Source organism: Plecotus auritus (assembly GCF_963455305.1).
Source record: "Plecotus auritus genome assembly, chromosome: 7".
Lineage (NCBI taxonomy): Eukaryota > Metazoa > Chordata > Mammalia > Chiroptera > Vespertilionidae > Plecotus > Plecotus auritus.
In genome coordinates, this window is record NC_137774.1 from 80,246,118 (window position 1) to 80,265,841 (window position 19,724).

At 49.1% G+C, this 19,724-nt stretch overlaps 1 protein-coding gene across 5 annotated transcripts in view; it reads left to right on the plus strand.

The window, feature by feature from the left end:
- SNX29 (sorting nexin 29) overlaps positions 1 to 19,724 on the plus strand; it is a 580,852-nt gene that overhangs the window by 298,130 nt on the left and 262,998 nt on the right. For all 5 annotated transcript variants that reach the window (XM_080678985.1, XM_080678988.1, XM_080678984.1 and 2 more), the window contains one exon: positions 12,862 to 12,978. In XM_080678985.1, coding sequence (XP_080535111.1) covers positions 12,862 to 12,978 — 117 coding nt within the window. The remainder of the gene's footprint in view (positions 1 to 12,861; positions 12,979 to 19,724) is intronic.

Here is a 19,724-nt window from a genome sequence, read left to right on the forward strand (position 1 = left end):
CTTGTCAAGCATTAGTGTCTCTGCTGTGAGGCTCCATTTGTTTTGAACCCTAGTTTTGTATCAACTCATTTATTCCTCAGAGCAATCATATGATATATGTGATTCTGCTGCCACCATCTTTAGATGCAGAAACTGAGGCCTGGAGAGATTGAATGACTTGCCCAAGGTTACCCGGCAACTTAATGGCAGATCGGGATCCACTTCTGGCGTCTGGCTCCAAGTGCATCCTCCACACCACGCCCCACACTGCCCCCCGTGCATCCTCCACACCACGCCCCACACTGCCCCTTGTGCATCCTCCACACCACGCCCCACACCACCGCTCGCACCACACTGCCCCTCGTATGTCCTCCACACCACGCCCCACACCACTGCTCACACCATGCCCCCACCACCGCTCGCACTGAGCACTGCCTTCCTTCTGAGCAGGTGTTGGTGTCCACACTCCTCTAGGATGAGTCAGGACCATGTGCATCCTGGGGAGCAAGGCGGTGCTTATTGAAGGGGTCTCTTTAAGTGATGCTGTTTGATATGAGAGACGGACTCTGTGGCAGAAAAACATGTTTTGATGCTCATAAAATTTAATGTTTTTCACTACTGTCTTTCTTTTGAAACGTGGGCATAATTTATTGAGCTGTGTTTAAAATATTCAGGAGGTCTCTATGTATTCCTTCTGAGGAAATGTGATTAAAAATGTACACTTGGCCTCCCCCGATTTCTGGAAGACATTAGAATATGATAGAGGGCCACATAACTTCAGAATTTACATCTTTATATGAGATTCTGTGCTCTCCAGTACGCGACACAATAAATATAAAAGCAACACTTTAGGGTGAAATATTTTCTGGAGAAAATGGAATTGGGGCATGAGTGTGATATTATAACACTTCTTGTGCAGCAGCCAGTTCTCAGGAGTAAGCAGCAGCTGACCCAGGGTGAGCCCCACTGTGTGCCAGCCTGGGGCTCTGTGGTCAGCACTGGTCCCACTGTGTGCCAGTCAGGGGCTCTGCAGTCAGCACTGGTCCCATGTGGTTTTCCCACCAGCCTGCCTGCTCCACATGACTGAGTCCCACTTTTTAGATGAGGAGACAGAGCAGAGGAGTGCGGGCTTGGAAGCGGTGGGCCTGGGTTTGAACTTGCTATCCTGTCTCCTGCTGGCTCACCTCCTCCCACCTGCAAGTCAGCTCCCAGTCACCCCTGGAGCCCTCCCCTGGCCCCGGGTTCCCCTGACCTCTGTGCTCCTGTGCCACTGGCACCCTGCGTGGGAACTGTCAGCGTCTGATCCCCAGAGACAGGGTGCTCCCTGAGCATCACCACGGATGCCCAGCCCAGGGCAGTGCCTGGCCCCTGGGTGAATGAAGAAGTGTGCGGAGGTGCAAGTGCCTTAGATAGGAGGGGCTTTGTAAAGTAATGGCCCTGGAGCCAAGAGAGGATGCGTGGTAGGCGTGAACATGGCTTAGGGTTCAGATCCCAAGCCCTCTGTTTATCAGTCTTGACCAGGACTAAACCCGTGCAAGGACCCAGTCCCTCTTCTGCTAATGGGGTCGATAGCTGGAACATGGAAACCACCAGGGTAGGGATTCTTCTCTCTTTAGTTTGCCAGTACATCCACAGTGCTTAAAGCAGGGCCCGGGAGATAGCAGTTGCTCAATAGGAATTTGAATAAATGGATCTGAGAATGTTCAGATACTGAAGATGGATTTCTAAGGAAAAGAATATGCTGTGGACAGGCCTTGTAAGGTTGCTTGGGCATGAGCTAATGTAAGGACAATGCGTAGACCTGGGGCCAGCACAGAGTATGTGCTCAGTAAATGTTCTTAATGATGATGGCCCGCCCCTTCCTCCCTCCTGTGCCCTCTCCCCCTCCGCCCCCTCCTCCTCAGCTGCCTGCCCAGCAGGCTGGAGAAGGCTTCTGTGCTGGGAAGGCAGAAGGCCAAGGTAGGATCCTGGAGATCGATAGTCATTTCTGGGAACAAGCCTGTAACCGCAGTGCTTCAGAAAGGAGAGGCCAGTAGGGCCTTTTAAAGTAATTCTTGACCCATTTTCACAAGCCCAGCCAGGCACAGTGCTTTGTACTTTTAATGGAGTATAATTACAGCCATTGTGTGATGCTAGGTAAACCACCTTGTCTGCTGTGTTAACAGAAGAGAATCTTTGCCCTTGTACCCCACCCCACCCCCACCCCCGTTGATCCAGCAGAAGTAATTAGCCCCAGAGTGTCCTGGTTTGTCACTGGCTTTGGCAGCCATCCCACGTGAGACAAGTGGAGTCGGTGAGACCTGTGCTCGAGCCCAGGCTGTGAGCTGCCTGGGACAGCCTTGTCTGCCGGGGTGCACAGAGCTCCTGTGGGAGCTCTCGGTAACCAAAAGAGTGTGTGTGTGCTGTCACCTACTGTAATCATCTCTGTGTGACTGTGGGCAAGCGTTCTAGCCCCTTTGGACCTGTTTCCTCCCCTGTAAAATGGGACAACAGTAGCGCCCAGCAGTGTGTAAGCCGCGGGTGTGGGTTGTATACCACACAGGGGCCTGTGGCTCTGGTGGCCAAGCTCCACACACTGAACCAGGGCCCATGGGCCCGTGGCCACCCAGACAGGGCACCTTTCTCTTCCTTGTACAGAAGAGCCTTTATTTGTGGCCCTGAAAGTACTTGACATAGAGTAAGTACGCAGAAAATAGTAACTGCTGTTACTACTGTTGAGGAATCATTTATGGAGAATATAGATGAATGGACCAAAGCGGTTAGGGAGGGACATAAACTGAGATCGGAGTTAAGCTTTGAAGGGTGAATAGGGTTTTAAGAGGTGTGGATGGGAGGGAGGTGCAGGTGCAGGTGAGGACATAATCGTTGACCAGTGTCAATATTTCCCTTGAATATTCCCTCTCTGCCCTTCCCACTTGCCCCTCCCACCGGTGCTTGTATGCCATGCCAAGGAAATTAGTGGGAAGTCACTAATTATTGAAAGTTATTCTTAGACTCTGGATTAAGAAGACATTTTAATGTACCGCAGTGCACCCATTACACAGTCCCATCCAAGGCCAGTCCTACTTCATGCTTGACCCTCTCTTACCCCACTTCCATTATGGAAGCTAATTGCAGATATCATCTCATTTTATTTGTCGAAATAGTGGAAGGTTTTAAGCAGAGAAGGGACATGATTTGGTTTGGGTTTTCAGGGGGCTGTTTGAGCATCAGCCTGGGGGTTGGGTGGAGGATAGAAGGGCAGCAGATGGCAGGGGCAGGGCAGGCTGTGGGAGTGGGCGTGCTTCGGAACCAAGGCTGTGTGACAGGGATGGGGAAGAGGGAACAGATCTGAGAGAGGTTAAGCCCGTGGATTCTAGATGTTTTCATGGTGCCTTTTTAGTGGCCTGACAGTGGCTAGCAGTTATGGAGTGCCTAATGCATGCAAGCTCCATGCTAAGCACTCCTATGTATGAACTCACCTAAACCTCCCAAAAGCCCTGTGAAATTCACGCTCTCATAGTCCTCATTTCATGGATAAGAAACTGAGGCCCAGAGAGGTAAATGCATCATGGATAAGAAACTGAGGCCCAGAGAGGTAAATGCAACTTGTCCAGTCACAGCCAGGAAGGGAGAAGTGGGGCTTGACCCCAGCTCTTCTGGCCCTGAGTCTGCGCCTTAAACGCTCTGCTGGGCGGTCTCTGGCGATGCCCAGCAGGACGGTGCAGACTGACGGGGCTTAGAGAGTCTCACAGCACACAGTGCCTCCTGTGCTTGGCATGAATGCTCCTTCAGCAGGCCCGTGGCTCCCGCCTGGCTTAGCTTTTGTCTCCACTCATTGCTCATTTGTCTCAAACAACCTCCAGGAAGGTGTGGACTGTGGTTTTATTATTGACATTTCCGCATACTCTGCCTTTGCTCCTTCGGGGCCATTGGTGCGAAGGTAGGAGGGAAAGGTGTTGTCTGGGCTGGAGCCGCTGCTGCCTCTCTCCACCCTCTCCTCACGGATTCTCCGACAGGTCGCCTGTCAGGAGGAACGAGGACCAGCCCGTGTGGGAGCTGTAACAGTTCCCTAACATCTGTTTCTCAGAGGCGCCCATTATTAATTGAGCTGTTGTTAGCTCAGGGTGTTTCTTTCTTCCCATGAAAGCGTAACCCAGCCCAGTGTTTTTAAGTAGCTCTTCTCCCAAGCTCGGCGTTCTGAGCACAGAGGGGCTTGTTACAGAGGCGATTAAGGGAGTCTCTTTTGCATGGGAACTTATTGCTGGGGTTTCTCTACAAGCACCCACTCAGCTCAGCAGCTCCGTAGATGGAGCCCACACAGCACCGTCTCGGTGGCACTTCAGGATGGGTCGGCCTCCGAGGCTTCTCATGAGAGTCACTTGGCGGCTCTACCAGGTGATGCTGAGGAGAATCAGTCCTGAGATACCAGGGCTTCTGCCTCAGCATGACAAGCCTGAGCATCCACCGGGGTCAGTCCCACGTGCAGCTTAATCAGAGCAAAAGGCAGACAGACTGCAGGAGCAAAGAAACTGGAGGGGCCCTGATGCCGTGAGGTACAGGGCTGCGAGCTCCCAAGGCAGACTGACCCCTACTGCAACTGCTGACTTGGGACAATCGCTTTACCTTTCGGAGCCTTGCTTTCCTCATCGTAAAATGGGCATATAGCTCTACCTCCAGGTTGCTGTGTGTGCTGATGTTTAAAGCACCTCGAATGTTGCCCAACCCCAGGAGTGCTTTTGTTATGATTATTTTGGGATCATTGTCTGTGGCAAGCACTGGGTAGCTACCCAAACTCTATTATTTCTTTGTTCCTCATGGCAAACCTGTGCAATAGAGGACAGTATCCTCATGTGACAAAGAAGATAGCAAGAATCAGCGACTGAGATTATTTACTCAAGTTCACACAGCACTGAGTAGACAGGACCTAGGATTGACCTTCACGTTCCTCCTTTTTCTGTACCTCATCTGAGGCCTCCCACGGAGGTGGCTCCTGATGCTGAGCATCTGAAGTAGTACCTGTCAGTCCCCTGGAATGTCTTCATGTTGGAGTTGCCATTTAGAAACTGGTTTCCAAAACGCCTTCACATGAAGCAAAACCATTTTGAAGAAGGTTCCTCTTTGGCTGCTGGAGTTCCTAGTCTTCTCTGGTTTCTCCTTTGGCCCCTGCATCCACAGGAGGCCCGGCTATGCTGGCTGCTCCTCCCCTTACTGGCAGCGCGCCCCTGAGGAACATGCTTGCAGACTGGCCTGCAACAAGCTGCTGGGCCCCCGGCGTCTCAGAGGGCAGTGGGGGCAGCCCAAGACAGTGCCTTTTCCGTGTGTGTGTCGGTGTGTGTGTGTGTGTGTGTGTGTGTGTGTGTGTGTGTGAGAGAGAGAGAGAGAGAGAGAGAGAGAGAGAGAGAGAGAGAGAGAGAGAGAGAGAGAGCATGCACATGCCAGTGCCCCTTGCCTTGGGTGATGCTCTCAGCCAGTCCTTGGTCCCAGGTTCCTCATCTCCTTCAGGTCCTATGCTGGTATCTTGAGGTGCCCGCCCAGCATCAGCATGCTGGTGAAAGGTGTATGCTGAGAGGCAGTGTAGGTGGTCCAAAACGTGGACCTAGACGTTTGAATCTCAGTTCTGCCGCTTGCTTTCTGTGTGGCCTTGGGCAAGGTGTTTACCTGTTCTGTGCCTCAGTTTCTTTAGCTGTAAAACTAGAAACAGCACTTAGCTCCAGGGAGCTGGAGGGTGCCAATGAGGAGCTTCGTGGAAAAGGTAGAGCAGCCCCCACGCAGAGTGAGCCTCTCTGAGCCCGACTTCCCTCCCACTGCCACTGGACAGATATGTTCCCATTTCTCTTCTTTTTTGAGAGTCTTTTGGCCCCCAGTGGAGGAGCACATTAGATTTGAAAGTACAAGACCTGGTCTACAGCCCTGGCTCTGTGAGGGAATAAGCTGTGTAGCCTTAGACTAGTCACTTAGCCTCACTGAGGCTCAGTTTCCTCCACCCCAAAATGGGCAGTGTTTCTCTTCCTGGATTATTTATTTGTTGTCTGATGGGTCACATGATAGAAAAGACACAGGCTTTGGAGCCATGAAAACTAGAGTTTGAATTTCAGCTGCCACTTGTGAGCTTTGTAAATTGGAGCAGTTTGTTACCTCACCTTCCTCCTCTGGGAAATGGGCATGATCAGGCAACTATTGGGGCCAAAGAGAGTGATGGCAACTATACTTTCCCAGGACTTCTGTGACCTGTGTCCCTGTTTAGGACTGGACCTGCACTATTTCATTGATCATTTTTAACTTTCTTAGTCTTCAAGCCTAAGTGACACTCTACAAGGAACCAATGTATGTGCATCTAAAAGAACAGCAGATGTTCATAGCATTGGTTCTATCTTATTTTTCAATTCTCTTACATTTTATCTAAAATGGTCATATTCTGGCCTTCTTTCTTCATCATTGTTTGTCATTGCTTCTAATAATTAATGCAAAACATTACTTCAGAAATAGCATATGTGTTGTGTATAGTTGCTTCTCAAATGATCTATGGTGAAGAACCAACTTTTAAAAAAATTACAATTCATTACAACTAATACTTTTGTAAAATAATTTATAAAATCTAGAACAATTAAGGACTTCCTGGATTTCACAGCATCATGAAATTGCTTTCAGTGTTTCTAAATGCTTCAGGTCACTGTCAGTGCTTGTTCCAGACTGGAGCCAATAGCGTGCATCCCAGCCCCAGTTCCCGGGCCCCCTGCGGGCAGCTCTGAGCTCTGACTTCTGGGCTGTGTGAGAGGAAGGCCGCACGTGGCTCAGCCGTCGATGCTGCTGGCGGGCAGGCCTGCACAGTGTCCTCTGGCTGGTGGCTTGTTCAACTCAGTGAGAACTCCTTAGTTAAGAACTGACCAATAGAAGAGCTTCTGTGACATCCCTGGTTTACAGATGAAGAACTGAAAAACTGGCTTCTTAAACTGGGAATGGCCCCATGCAGTTCAGGCCTAAGTGTGTGAAGTCCTTCCCCTTGGTCTTCACCAGCGGGTCCCGAAGCTGATGCAGTCACAGTCACTGGGCCTCTGAGTCAGAGTTTCTGGGAGTGGGGCCCGAAACCTGCATTTCTCAGAAGCCCTCCAAAGTGACTGATGATCAGCTTGCTCAGGTCACACTGCTCTGCTTTCCTTCTGAACCCCTGAAGGGCTGCCTTTCTACCACACCCTGAGATGGAGATCAAAGAGCACAGACAGGACCACCCGACCTGCCGCTTCCTGACTCTGAGCCTCTGGCCTCATCCTTAGGAAGGCAGGCCCACCTTGCAGGAGGATCCCGAGGCTCACATGAGCTGCCGGATGTGATGCCTGGAAAAGGCCTGGCAGGTGGTTGGTGCCCCACCGTGTGTGAAGGCACGTGGGCACTGGTGAGGTCTAGTCTTCACCGAGGCAGGTGCAGTGTTGTCATCCCAGGAAGAGGTTCCCGGTCCCTCCACAGCCGGGTAAATGGGCCCAACCCAGCTGTGCATTCTGTCACAGGGGGTTGATTTTGAGGCATCTGAGTGAACATTCTGGGAGAGTTGGGTACTTGACCAAGAAGAGCTTTGGTTGCTCTTAAAATTGGGGAGTGGGAGTGTCTTGATCTAGTTAATCTGGAAGTGTCTAATTAGGAAGCCGAAGCAGGGGCCATGCATGGTTTGCTGGGATGTGATTAGATAGAACATTCTATGCAAAAGGAAATGCCAGAGGCATTCTTTTTAAAATTTATAATCCTTTCATGATTTGGCAGGTAATTATGATAATTCTGGGATTTTCACAGACTTAAAAGCTTTTTCACAGCCACATGATTTTTGGAGATCGTCTTCCCTGATGTTCCAGCTGGAATGATTGCTCAGCCGCTGAAGCTCCAAAGGCCTCATCTTCCTAAGCCCAACTCAGATGCCACCGTCTTGGTGACACTTTCCCTCCATCCCTTATGCCAGGGACACCAAATGGGTGTTGTCGTGTGAGCCAGCACATGGGGGCTACCTGGGTGTCTTCCTGAGGAACGAGTGCTGTGGTCGACTAGTGATGTCTGCCTGGGCCAGACCTCGGGCAAGGAAGCTGAGCCTGATCTATTTCATCCCTCCCCAGTGGCTGGGCATTTGGGTAGGTTCCAGCATTTGGAACTAAACTCCTGCTCTGAGCACATGTATAAATACAGGGGCAGGATAACTGCCCAGCAGAAACTGGCCAAGTCACAGATGAGGGATTTTAAAAGTTTGATAGATGTTGCCAAACAGCCCTGTGACATAAATTTCTTAATTTTTTTTTACCATCTTCTCACCAACCTAAAGCATGAAACCCAAGTGGTGAGTGGTAAGAATTTACACCATATTAATTATGGGGTGTGCACTTTCCAAGCACAACTCCGGAGCATGCCTTCTGCCAGCCAGGTGGTCTCCTTGGGCTGTTCGGAGAATCAGGGCTCCATGCTTAGCCCTTGGGCCCATGCTGGTCGGGGTTTGAATCTGTGTCAGCAGAGATTAGTATACCTCCGCTTGGTGTTTGCTTTTGATTTTTCACTGCCATTGGTGTTGCCAAATGGCACCTCCTCCTAACTGCTTTCAGATTAGTTTTCATGGGAATAAAAGTGCTGAGAGTAGGAAGAAATATGGCAGACTCTCAGAATGGCCCTGAGCGTCGGTGGTGCAGACAGTGAGTGCCTAAAGTGAGTTAGGGTGCAGAGTGGCCGGGGAGGCTGCCTGGCATGTGCCAAGGCCGACCGGAGAAGGGGCTGCTCAGTGTTTCCTCCGGGGAGGCCTTCCCGACCCCCGTCTTCCTTCCAGGTTTCCCTCTCTCCCTGAGCTTTACCTGATTTGACCTTCAGGATGTGAAACTGTGACTTTCTTCCCCAGCACCAAGAGCAACACCTGGTATATGGCTCACAGTCCTCTTGGTGGCATTTGCACGTTGGGGACAGTGAGTCTGCAGAGCTGCCCAGCTCCTTGGTGCAGCATATGGCCCTGTCCCTCTGGCTCCAGGAGCCCTGCTGTCCTTCTCCTCCATTTCCCTTTATGTGATACCCAGCGTGCAAACCAGCTCTCACTCTCGGGCATTTGCCAGGCCCAGACATGGCGCTGGGCCTGCTAGTAGCTCATTTCCGCCACACAGTGGCCCAGGGAGTTGGGATGGTTTTATAGGTGAATAGCACAGGCTCGGAGGTTAGAGACTGGTACCAGGCACATGGTGCTGTGATCAAGCACAGCCTTGTCTTGCACCAGAGTCTGTCAACTGCTCCCCTGTCAGCATCTGAGCCTGGGTACCCAATCTTTCCTCCGCTGGGTGTGCCTTTCTCCTCTGTCTCTTGGGTGACCTGTCGCTCAGCATGGTTATGGGAGATAGGAGACTGCGTGGAAGTCAGTGAGACACAGAGGGAGGGGGCAGAGGGAGGGTCAGAGAGGCTGGTGCATATCTCGCAGGCCTCTTACGGCCTTAGGACAGTGGGAAGCACTGAAGGTTTTAAACAGCAGGTGACAGTATCCGACCTTGTTTGGGAAGATCGCTCTGCCTGCTTGGCAGAGAATGAATCGGAGGGCACCTATTGCCTGTCTGTTCCCTGCGATTCTCTGTAGCTGTTGAAAATAAGGAATGAGGTCAGATGACACCTGTACGTGCCCTCAGAACCTAGTAGAAATTCCAGCTGGCAGTGGTGGTGTAGCCTGTCTTTATTTTTGTGACAGTAGGAGCTATTTGTGATCTCAGATTCCTCTTCCAAGGCTCACTCTGAGTTTTGAACTCATTTCTAGTTATTCCAGAATTTGGAAAGCATTATTTGAGGACAGTTAAGTTCAGTACAGTTTTGTAAGATGAAAGCTGTTTATATCAATGGCTATGTGTAGGGATATATGATATGAAAATTCAGAATCTCAGAGCTGAACTTGGTAACAACGAGCACTGCAGGCAATGGCTGCTGGAAATGATTTCATCGATGTTGTGTCCGCAGTGCCATCGGTCCACCCCATTCCCTAGTGGAATGAAAGCCCTCCCTGATGTGGTCAACGCACTTTCCTGGCTGCAAACGAGAAGCTGGGTTTTGACAGCTCACCATAAACACCATGGGAGGCTGGGATGTTTTGATGTTTTATGCATTTATGGGAAATTGTTTTAACACACTGGCTCCCACTGAAAAGCAAAATAAAAACAAAGCAAAAGCCTGCTTTGCATTGGAAGTGAGAGTGGCATTTATTTAAAGCTTGAATTTGTGGGGGCATAGTAGCAGGTATTCAGCATTAATATCGCCAGTCATGTGTTTCCTGCTAACAGGGAGATAACTGGATGCTCAGCCCGAGGAAGCTCACGGAGGGTTATGTGGTTACCAAGTGGAGAACCACACAGGCATTGTTAGTGATACTGTAATTTATTTGTGAAAAGCCCAAACAGATCATGTTCAGCTGCTTTTATACAGAAGGAAGAAGGCAGCCGGAGAATATTAACTTTAGGTCTGTACAGTGAAGAAGGCTGTGTGCAGGCTCAGCGGCTGGTTCTCCCTTGCTTATCGCACAGTCTTGCAGTGTCTTTTGTGCATTTCACAGGGATTTGAGAGTGGGCGCCTGAGGGGCAGAGGGTGCCCTTCCCAGAGTGGGGCTCCTAGAGCAAGTGTGGCGGCCCCAGGATTACAGCCAGAGCCTCACACATTTCATGCTGGTTGCACGGTGGCTTCTTTCAGTTCCATGTGAAGAGTTTTTATTCTTTCTAAGAGTTTAAGTGGTAATTCGGCTGATTAACGAAAGAGTGCACCTTATTAGCAAACTAAAAAGTAAGGACGAGTAGAAAGAATGCACTTGGACGAATGTTAATATTCCGATGTATTTCCTTTTTTGCCTTTATCCTTTATATATCAACCTATCCAAAAAAAGAAGGGCTCCCTTTATTCCTCCTGAGGCATTAAGACTCAGGTTAACAATCCTTTTTTTTTTTTTTAAATACATTTTTATTGATTTCAGAGAGGAAGGGAGAGGGAGAGAGAGATAGAAACATCAATGATGAGAGAGAATCATTGATCAGCTGCCTCCTGTACAGGGGATTGAGCCCGTAACCTGGCATGTGCCGTGACCGGGAATGGAAACATGACCTCCTGTTTCATAGGTACACCAGTGAGCCATGCCAGTCGGGCAGCAAGCCTTTTTTCTAAAAAGCTTCTTCTAATATCCCTTCTTAAGTCTGATATTACATTTTCTATGTTATGTAAAGTACTTGTTGCAAATGGTTTGATATTTACTAGTATGCATTATATAGAGTATCTATTGTAAGTGCCTTGACCATATAGGATATCTTTGTGCTTTTTGTAAGTCACTGCTGGAAAGATCTGTTGTTCATTCTGTACATCAATCATAGGTTATCTTATGGCTGCCCCATTTTAAAAACATTTGGGATCAGCTAAGAGTATTGCATGAATGTGGAAAAATTTGAGTGCTCGCAGCAGGCCTGGTTGGGTTACCTCTGGGCACAGTGAGTGGCAGGATGTGGCAGGTCGCCCAGTGGTCAGGAGTCCAGGCTCCAGAGTCAGCCCTTTATTAGCTATTTGACCTTGGCCCAGTGCCTTAAACTTCAACATGTTTCTCTTCCTAAGGCGGGAATAGCAATCCCCGCCCTGCAGAGCTGGTGTGAGGAAGAACACGCAGTGCATAGGATGCAATTTCCTGGCTTAGGAGAAGCAGTGACCGAAGGGTAGCTGTGCTGCCACATTGTGTCTGTCACCTGCACCTGCACCCGCACCCTCTCCCTCACCCGCACCTGCACCATCTCAATAAGGCTCTGGTTCTGTTTTCTTAGTTTTCAGAACCCAGGCCCCGATGAACAGAAATGGTCAGTTATTCTAATTGTGCCACTAAAGGGACATAACTCAGATTAGAAAGAAAACCTTGACTAGAAAAGTGTTCATCCTATCCAATAAAAGAGTAATATGCAAATTGACCATCACTCCAATACACAAGATGGCCACCCCCATGTGGTCAAAGGTGGCTGCCCCCATGTGGACACAAGATGGCCACCACAAGATGGCCGGCAGGGAAGAGCAGTTGTGGGCAATCAGGCCAGCAGGGGAGGGCAGTTGGGAGGGACCAGGCCTGCAAGGGAGGGCAGTTGGGGGCGATCAGGCCTGCATGGGAGGGCAGTTAGGGGTGACTGGGCCGGCAGAGGAGGGCAGTTGGGGGCGACCAGGCTGGCAAGGGAAGGAAGTTAGGGGTGACTGGGCTGGCAGAGGAGGGCAGTTGGGAGGGACCAGGCCAGCAGGGGAGGGCAGTTGGGGGCGACCAGGCCTGCAGGGGAGGACAATTAGGGGCAACCAGGCCTGCAGGGGAGGGAAGTTGGGAGCGACCAGGCCAGCAGGAAAGGGCAGTTAGGGGCAATTGGGCTGGCAGGGGAGCAGTTAGGCGTTGATCAGGCTGGCAGGGGAGTAGTTAGGGTGTGATCAGGCTGGCAGGCAGAAGCAGTTAGGGGCAATCAGGCAGGCAGGCAGGCGAGTGGTTGGGAGCCAGCAGTCCTGGATTGTGAGAGGGATGCCCGACTGCCCTTGGGCCTAAACGGGCAGTTGGACATCCCTCGAGGTGTCCCAGATTGGAGATGGTACAGGCTGGGCTGAGGGACACACCCCCATGCATGAATTTCGTGCACTGGGCCTCTAGTTAATAATAAAAGCCTAAAGTACAAAAATGACCTGATACAGCTGTGTTCTGACCATAAATTGTGGACTGTCGATTCCATGGTGTTTAAATCAACCAAGTAAATAAATGTGTTCACACACGGTTGGATTGTGTAGCCCGTAGGTGACCAGTGTTACCTCTCCAGCCCAACGACCTGCTGATGCCTTACTGACAGGTGTGGGTCCAGAGGAGGTGGGCGAGTCCTGGGGAGGCCCTGCCCTCGGAGCCTCACTGTCTGATCTTGTGTGTTCCAGGTGGCGGAGATGCACGGAGAGCTGATCGAGTTCAACGAGCGCCTGCACCGGGCCCTGGTGGCCAAGGAAACCCTCGTGTCCCAGATGAGGCAGGAGCTCATCGACCTCCGGGGGCCGGTGAGTGACCTCAAGATGCCTCAGCCACGCCACTCTGCCCCGTCTCTGTCTGTCCACCCAGCCCTTCCTGTCCATAGCCCCGCTGCTTAGTCTGTTCATTGTTAAGCAACGTGAAGGGAAAGAGACTAAAGAGTGAGCCCTTTTTTTTTTTTAATATATTTTATTGATATTTTACAGAGAGGAAGGGAGAAGGATAGAGAGCTAGAAACATCGATGAGAGAGAAACATTGATCAGCTGCCTCCTGCACACCTCCCACTGGGGATGTGCCGCAACCAAGGTACATGCCCTTGACCGGAATCGAACCCGGGACCCTTCAGTCCGCAGGCTGACGCTCTATCCACTGAGCCAAACCGGTTTCGGCAAGAGTGAGCCCTCATGTGTCCAGCATCCAGCTTTTCTGTACATTAACCTTTAACCACACTTGCTTTTCTTTTTTTAGGTAGGATAAAATAAATAAATAAATAAATAAATGCTACAAATTCTGTTGAAGCCCCTTTGCAGTATATCATGCCTCTGTTGTCAATGATCTGAGGCTGGCATATAGCCTTTCCCTCCATATTTTTATACTTTACTACATAGATAAATTCCCATGAGCAATAAATAGTCTTGGTTTTGTGTAACTTTTACCTACATGCTATTACTTGTACACATCTCTTTGCCCCTTGTTTTTGTTTGTTTTTAATTCAGTACTATGGTCTGAGGACCATATAGATCTGATATAGATATTTTAAACTGCGCCACTCTGGATAGTTTGGGCTCTATTCTTTTTTGAAGTGGGTGAGGGGAGGGGTGTCCTGTGTATTGTGGGATGTTTAGCTGTATCCCTGATCCCTACCCACTAGAGGCCAGTAGCACCCCACCCCGACATGGCAACCAAAGATGTCTCCAGACATGGCCAGATGTCCTCTGGAGGGCAAAGTCACCCTCGTTGAGAACTCCTGATCGGGTTCATTCACTTTCTTGACTCTTCAGTTCTCTGCTGAATGAAATACCACATTATTTTTAATCCAGTCTCATGTCCACTGACATTGAGATTCTTGCCAATACTTAGCTATTACAAACCATGCTGCTGAGAGCATTTTGTCGTTTCAAACCCATTTATAATAGTTTTTCGTCTAGAAACTTTTTGTTATGTCAAATGTTAAATGCCCAGAGGTAGGAGATTGGTATAATGCCTTTTACGTATCCATTGTATGTACCCATTAATAATAAGTTGAATTATTATTAATCCTGGCCAATCTTTTTGAAGCTACCCATGCCTACTTCCCCTTTCTGTATTATTTTGAATAAAATACTGGATATTTCATCTATAGACATCTCCCTCCCTCTCTCTCTACACACACACACAAAAATATAATTATGATATCACTCTTTCCTCCATTACCAATAATTCCTTTAGTCCCTCAAATATCACCCTGGCTGGTGCACTCAGTGGTTAGAGCACACCTTGCCCTCAGGCCCACTCTGCTCATCTCCCAAATCAGACAGCTGGGGCAAAAGGAAGGAGGAAATTTCAAATTCCTTTACAGATCTGGAGCCTATCTTCCTTTTAATTGTGAAAGGCACTTGTCCTGGGAGTCTCAGCCTCTCCTCCCTCTGTTTCCACTTGGCCTGGCTCTCTGCAGACCCTGGATTAGACTCCCTCCCAGACCGACAGTGTTTGAGCACCTCAAGGGCAGAACTGTGTCTCTTTATTTGGAAACGCCAGTTTCCTCTTTGATCAATGGGGAGTCACGTGGCAGCAGCCTCATTGGGCAGCTTATTGAGGTGCTGCCAATAAAACAACTCTGTGGTGGCCATGCGATCAGAGCCCCACCCTGCTTTCATCTGTGAATCCCCAGCACCCAGCACTGTGTGGGTGCTCATTAAATGTTTGCTAAGTGGGAACTTTATTTCATAGAGCAGAAAAGGACGGCATGGACCACATAATAATCTTTCTTAAAGATAGGCAGAGGGAAAGTTTCTTCTTACAGACTTTTAAGCTAAAGAACTTATTTTAAGAAGGAGTTTGGGATTTAGGGTTGAATTTTTTCTTTTTCTTTCTCTGAATATATTTTTAGAACTCTCGCCTCATTATTTTCTCCCTCCTCCCGCCCCCTATAAGATGTGAATGAGTGTGGAGTTTTTTTTGTTTTGTTTTGTTTTTACCTTTTAACAAGATTTGATTACAGCCCTGAAAATTCTCTGGGACAAGAGCTTCTATTTTACATAATAAATGGAGACAGGGTAATAGAATCTGTAAGACATAGAGGTCAATTAAGGTCACAGCACAGGGAGAGTGGAAGACTAAACAATTCACTAAATGGAGGTTGTTCTCAGGGGTGAAGCAACGTATAATTGCAGTGGATTCCTGTTTTCTTTGGTGGGTCTCTGTTCCAACTACCTTCAAGTGGCTCACTCCACTTAAGCGAAGAGATGGCCCGATGTGGTCTGACCTGAGGTTTCTGTAATCGCTGCCCTGACTCAAAGCATCAGCCCATTGGTTTGTTCCTCCTGCCACTGCAACCCCCTCTCCCCTCCCGTGCTTGTTTGGGGAGAGAACCACCTTTGTTAGCCATTTACCGTGTGCTTGGGGTTGGATGCATTTTTATCCTCTCCTCCTCAGAACAACCCTGTGTTATTTATTAGATCCATTTTTCAGCTGAGCAAACTGAGGTGCAGGTTGATTTCAAGGCATGACTTACCTACCCCAAGGCATGCAGCCTCCTGGTGGCACCAGAATACTTTAACGCCATGGTGCTTTCTCTCTCTCTCTCTCTCTCTCTCTCTCTCTCTCTCTCTTTCAAGGAAAACTTAGTGTCTATTTTGCTCTAGGCACTCTGGGTGGTTTTAAAGATTCAGATCCCTGATGGAACAAGATTGAACATGTTGGATTGAAGGGTGTTGAATAGGTTTCTCTGCTGTGGGCCTTCCCCCCCCAGAGTGCCTCATGGCTCTCCGAAGGGGTAGATATAGCATACATTGTATGTGTCATTTCCCACAATTATTTCCCCAAGGAGCATCTTTCCTAAGATGCTTTCCAAAGTGTGCATGTGGGAAAGGTAGGGCTATGTTGCGTATCATGTCAGTTCCCCATGCACCAACTGGCAAGGAGGTCATGGAAGCCTGCTTTGTCTCATGAGCCTGCCTGGGTATGGGATCCGCAGGGCTTGGAGGAGAGGAGGTGACATTGTGTGGCTGTGGAGTGCAGTGAGCCTGCCCTCCGTCCACTGGAGGTGACAGGCTACATTCAGTCCAGGTCCAACTGGCCTCCTTCTCACGCCCCAGCTGGCCTGGGTCTCAGTCATGTTTGCAGCACCAGACCCTGGGCACTTGGGACCTCTTTCACGTTGCCTCTAAAAGGCCAGGTGGTTCTGGGTTTCTCCCATGTGCTCTGTTCTCCTTCTTGCTGTTTCTCTCTGTGTATCTGCCTTTTAGTTTCTTCTATTGCCTCTGTATGCTTCTCTCTTTTTAGTCCTTTCTCGCTACCTACCTCTCTCTCTGCTTTTCTTTCTTGGCCTGCCTCTGTCTGACTTTATCTCCGGCTCTGTCTCTCCCTTCCCGTGTGCCTGTTGGCCTCAGTCTGTCTCTGTTTCTCCCCCATGACTGAATCTTTCTCTGCGCCTGCCTCACTGTCTCTTCCCTTCCCATTGTCTCGAGTTCCATAAACTTACATCACTCTGACAGGATGTTAGCTGCTGTTCATTGCAGTGTCTTGGAAAAACCACACGTCCTTTCATTCTTCATTGCCCAAGACTTTTTGTTTTTTTTTCACGTGGTCCTGTGATGGGGCTTTCAGTGGAATCCACTCCCACGAACGAATGCCTTCGCAGACCTCCCCTCCCAGCACCTGGCTGGCCCGCACCTGTGTTTCTGTGCACTTTGTGCCCCAGCATTTGTCACTCTGTATAACCATGTTGTGTTGTGTTGAATTTTCTGTCTTTCACCTGTGGGCTGAGGACAGCTTCCCTGAGACAGCGACTGTGTTCACTTCCCTCCTCTCAGAGGCTGGCACATGGTCACATGCAGGTTTGATGTATGAGCCTGGCCAGCACCTGTAGTGTCTTGTGGTGACACTGTTGGCCACACATTTGCTGACCCAGAAAGGTGCCTTCCTGGATCCTGCTGGAGAAGAGACTTGCCGTAAGCAGCTTGGTGTTTCCATGGGTCTCCTTCCCGCCACAGTTGAAATGACTGAGCTGGTGGGAGAGAAAGACAAGTAATTAAAAATTCAGGAGTGAGATCGGTGGAAAAACTCATCCCAATTCTGTGAGAAGGTTCACTTTGGGAAAAAAATGTTTCCTGGGACTTTCTTGGTATCTTTAAAACCTTCAGAGAGAGCGGGCTCACCTGAAGGCTGATGCTGTTTAAGTCAGGATGATAAGATATTTAATAAGAGATGTATTGTTCAGCTGGTGGCACTTGTGGACTATCTGGCGATCAAGCACCAAACTGGCTGTGGTCCCACCGCAGCTCGGCACCACTTTCCAGATCCCAGGCGGCTTTGTAACCCGGCTCCTGACACTGTGTTCCAATTGCCTGCTGTCTTGGAGGAGATTATTTTCTTTTCTTTTCTAAATATATTTTATTGATTTTTTACAGAGAGGAAGGGAGAGGGACAGAGAGCTAGAAACATCGATGAGAGAGAAACATCGATCAGCCGCCTCCCGCACACCCCCCACTGGGGACGTGCCCGCAACCAAGGTACATGCCCTTGACCGGAATTGAACCTGGGACCCTTCAGTCCGCAGGCCAACGCCCCATCCACTGAGCCAAACCGGTTTCGGCAGGAGATTATTTTCAAAAGTGTCATTAAAGAGAGGCTACTAAAACTATGTCTCACATAGAAACTTAGCTCAGAAATACTCATTTTTGACACAAATCACCTGAAAAGATGCTTGCAGAATGCATTTGGGCCCACCCAGGGTTTTCTGTCCAGGGGCAAATACCTCACATGACCACATACCCCTGGATGGTAAAGCAGATACTTCCTGTACCTCAGACGGCTCCTGGGTCACAGGTCTTTCCTCCCACATGTGCTTGGGATGCACTCTCGTCCCGTTTACACCTGGCTTGCTCGTCACCGAGGGTAGCTGGGCTCCACTGTGGAGCTCTAGGGGCTACAGTGTAGGGTTTGGGTGGGCAGAGCCTGGCTCCCAAGGCTTATGGGTATGGGACTTTAAAATAACATTTCCATTAAGATGAGAGTTGTGTGTCTATTGCCAAGTGCAGCGTGTGCTGGCAAGGAACAGAGTTATCAGGGTTTATACACTCTGTGCTCCATGCCGACCAGCTGTGGGGAGAGGGAGGAATTTCCACACCGGCTTAGTCTGCCTGCCGGTCACTTGTATTTCTTGTGGTGACACATACAAAGTGTGGGATACACGGTGGGGATGTGGCAGATGTGGACAATGTGGACACTATCCTTGACCAGGTCAAAGACCAGAGTACGCTTGGTGTGACTTGCATTTCTTTGCTTTGATTGCATGTGACTAGGCTTGGAGACTGAGGTCTGGAAAAGATGCCTCTGAGACCTTTCCTGTCACAGATTCTGAAGAAGCAGAAGCCGGGACTATGAGGCCACCCCTGGAGCCCCACCAGAGGAGAGATGACAGGCAGCAGCAACCAGGATGCTCTGGGGCTCACAGCCCTGTGCTCCCCTTTTACTTACCACCAAGTCCTTCCCGAGATGCACTTGCCCTTCCTTCATTTGTTTTCACCTGACCCAGGTGCTCAGATTCGGATGAATCTAAATCCTGAGCTCATGGCACACGCTCATTATTGATGTGAGCAGGGCCTGCTCTTACTCATTTGATAGTTAGCTTTGATCTCTCTCTCCTTGCCTTCATGGAATATGCCCCCAGACCCTCCCTTCTCCTGCCTCGCCTCAGGTAGTGACCTCAAGATCCCCCAGGTAGCAACTTGAAGACCTGGGTTGCTTGGCTCCTGACCCTGTATATTGGATTGGCATGTAGGTTTCTCAGTAGAAAGTTATTAGCATGGAAAAGTGGTTCCTGTGACTGGGACAAGCACGTGGGGTCCTGTGTAGGCTGGTCTGGGACTGGACCTCTGTCCATCCCTGTGGTCAGACTGTAGCACTGTCCTTGACTCGTGTCCTTTTCGTTGTCCTCAGAATGTAGGCTCTCCCAGCCCCTTCATTCTGTCTCCACCCTGCCTTGTAAGTCTTACAACCAAGGCTATCCATCTAAATCCTAATTTAACTTTCTCTATTTTCGCTAAATTAGCACACAGTATTTCTAGGGATCCATAATAACCACATGATTATACTTGTAAAATTCCTCTAACCTAACTAAATATATATACTTATTACTTAGTATTTATTATTAATGATAATTTCTCCATGACAATAGAGTTCCATTTTGGTTAGTCTTACCTTCTCCACCACTTGCATGTGACTTTCTACATGCTTTTTTAGATTTCTTCTTCTTTTTAAATAATCTTTTAAAAAAAGGCTCATCTCTACTTCCTTCTCTTCTGGCCCATCATTAACTTAGGGCTGAGATGGGAAGTGAGTGATTTTAGTTGAATGACATTTGCACATCAAAAGGCTCATACAGTTTGTTCTGAAAGCTGTCCTCACCTCCGTGACATGGGTTTATATATCTTCAGTAAAAAAAAATGCTGTTTTTACTGTATGTTTCATGGCAGTTGTGTCCCTCATCAGCTGGTTTATGGAATCCAGAGCCCGTCATGTATACATTATGTTGCTGTCTCTTCCAGGAGACCAGCCAGTCACATGGTTGGA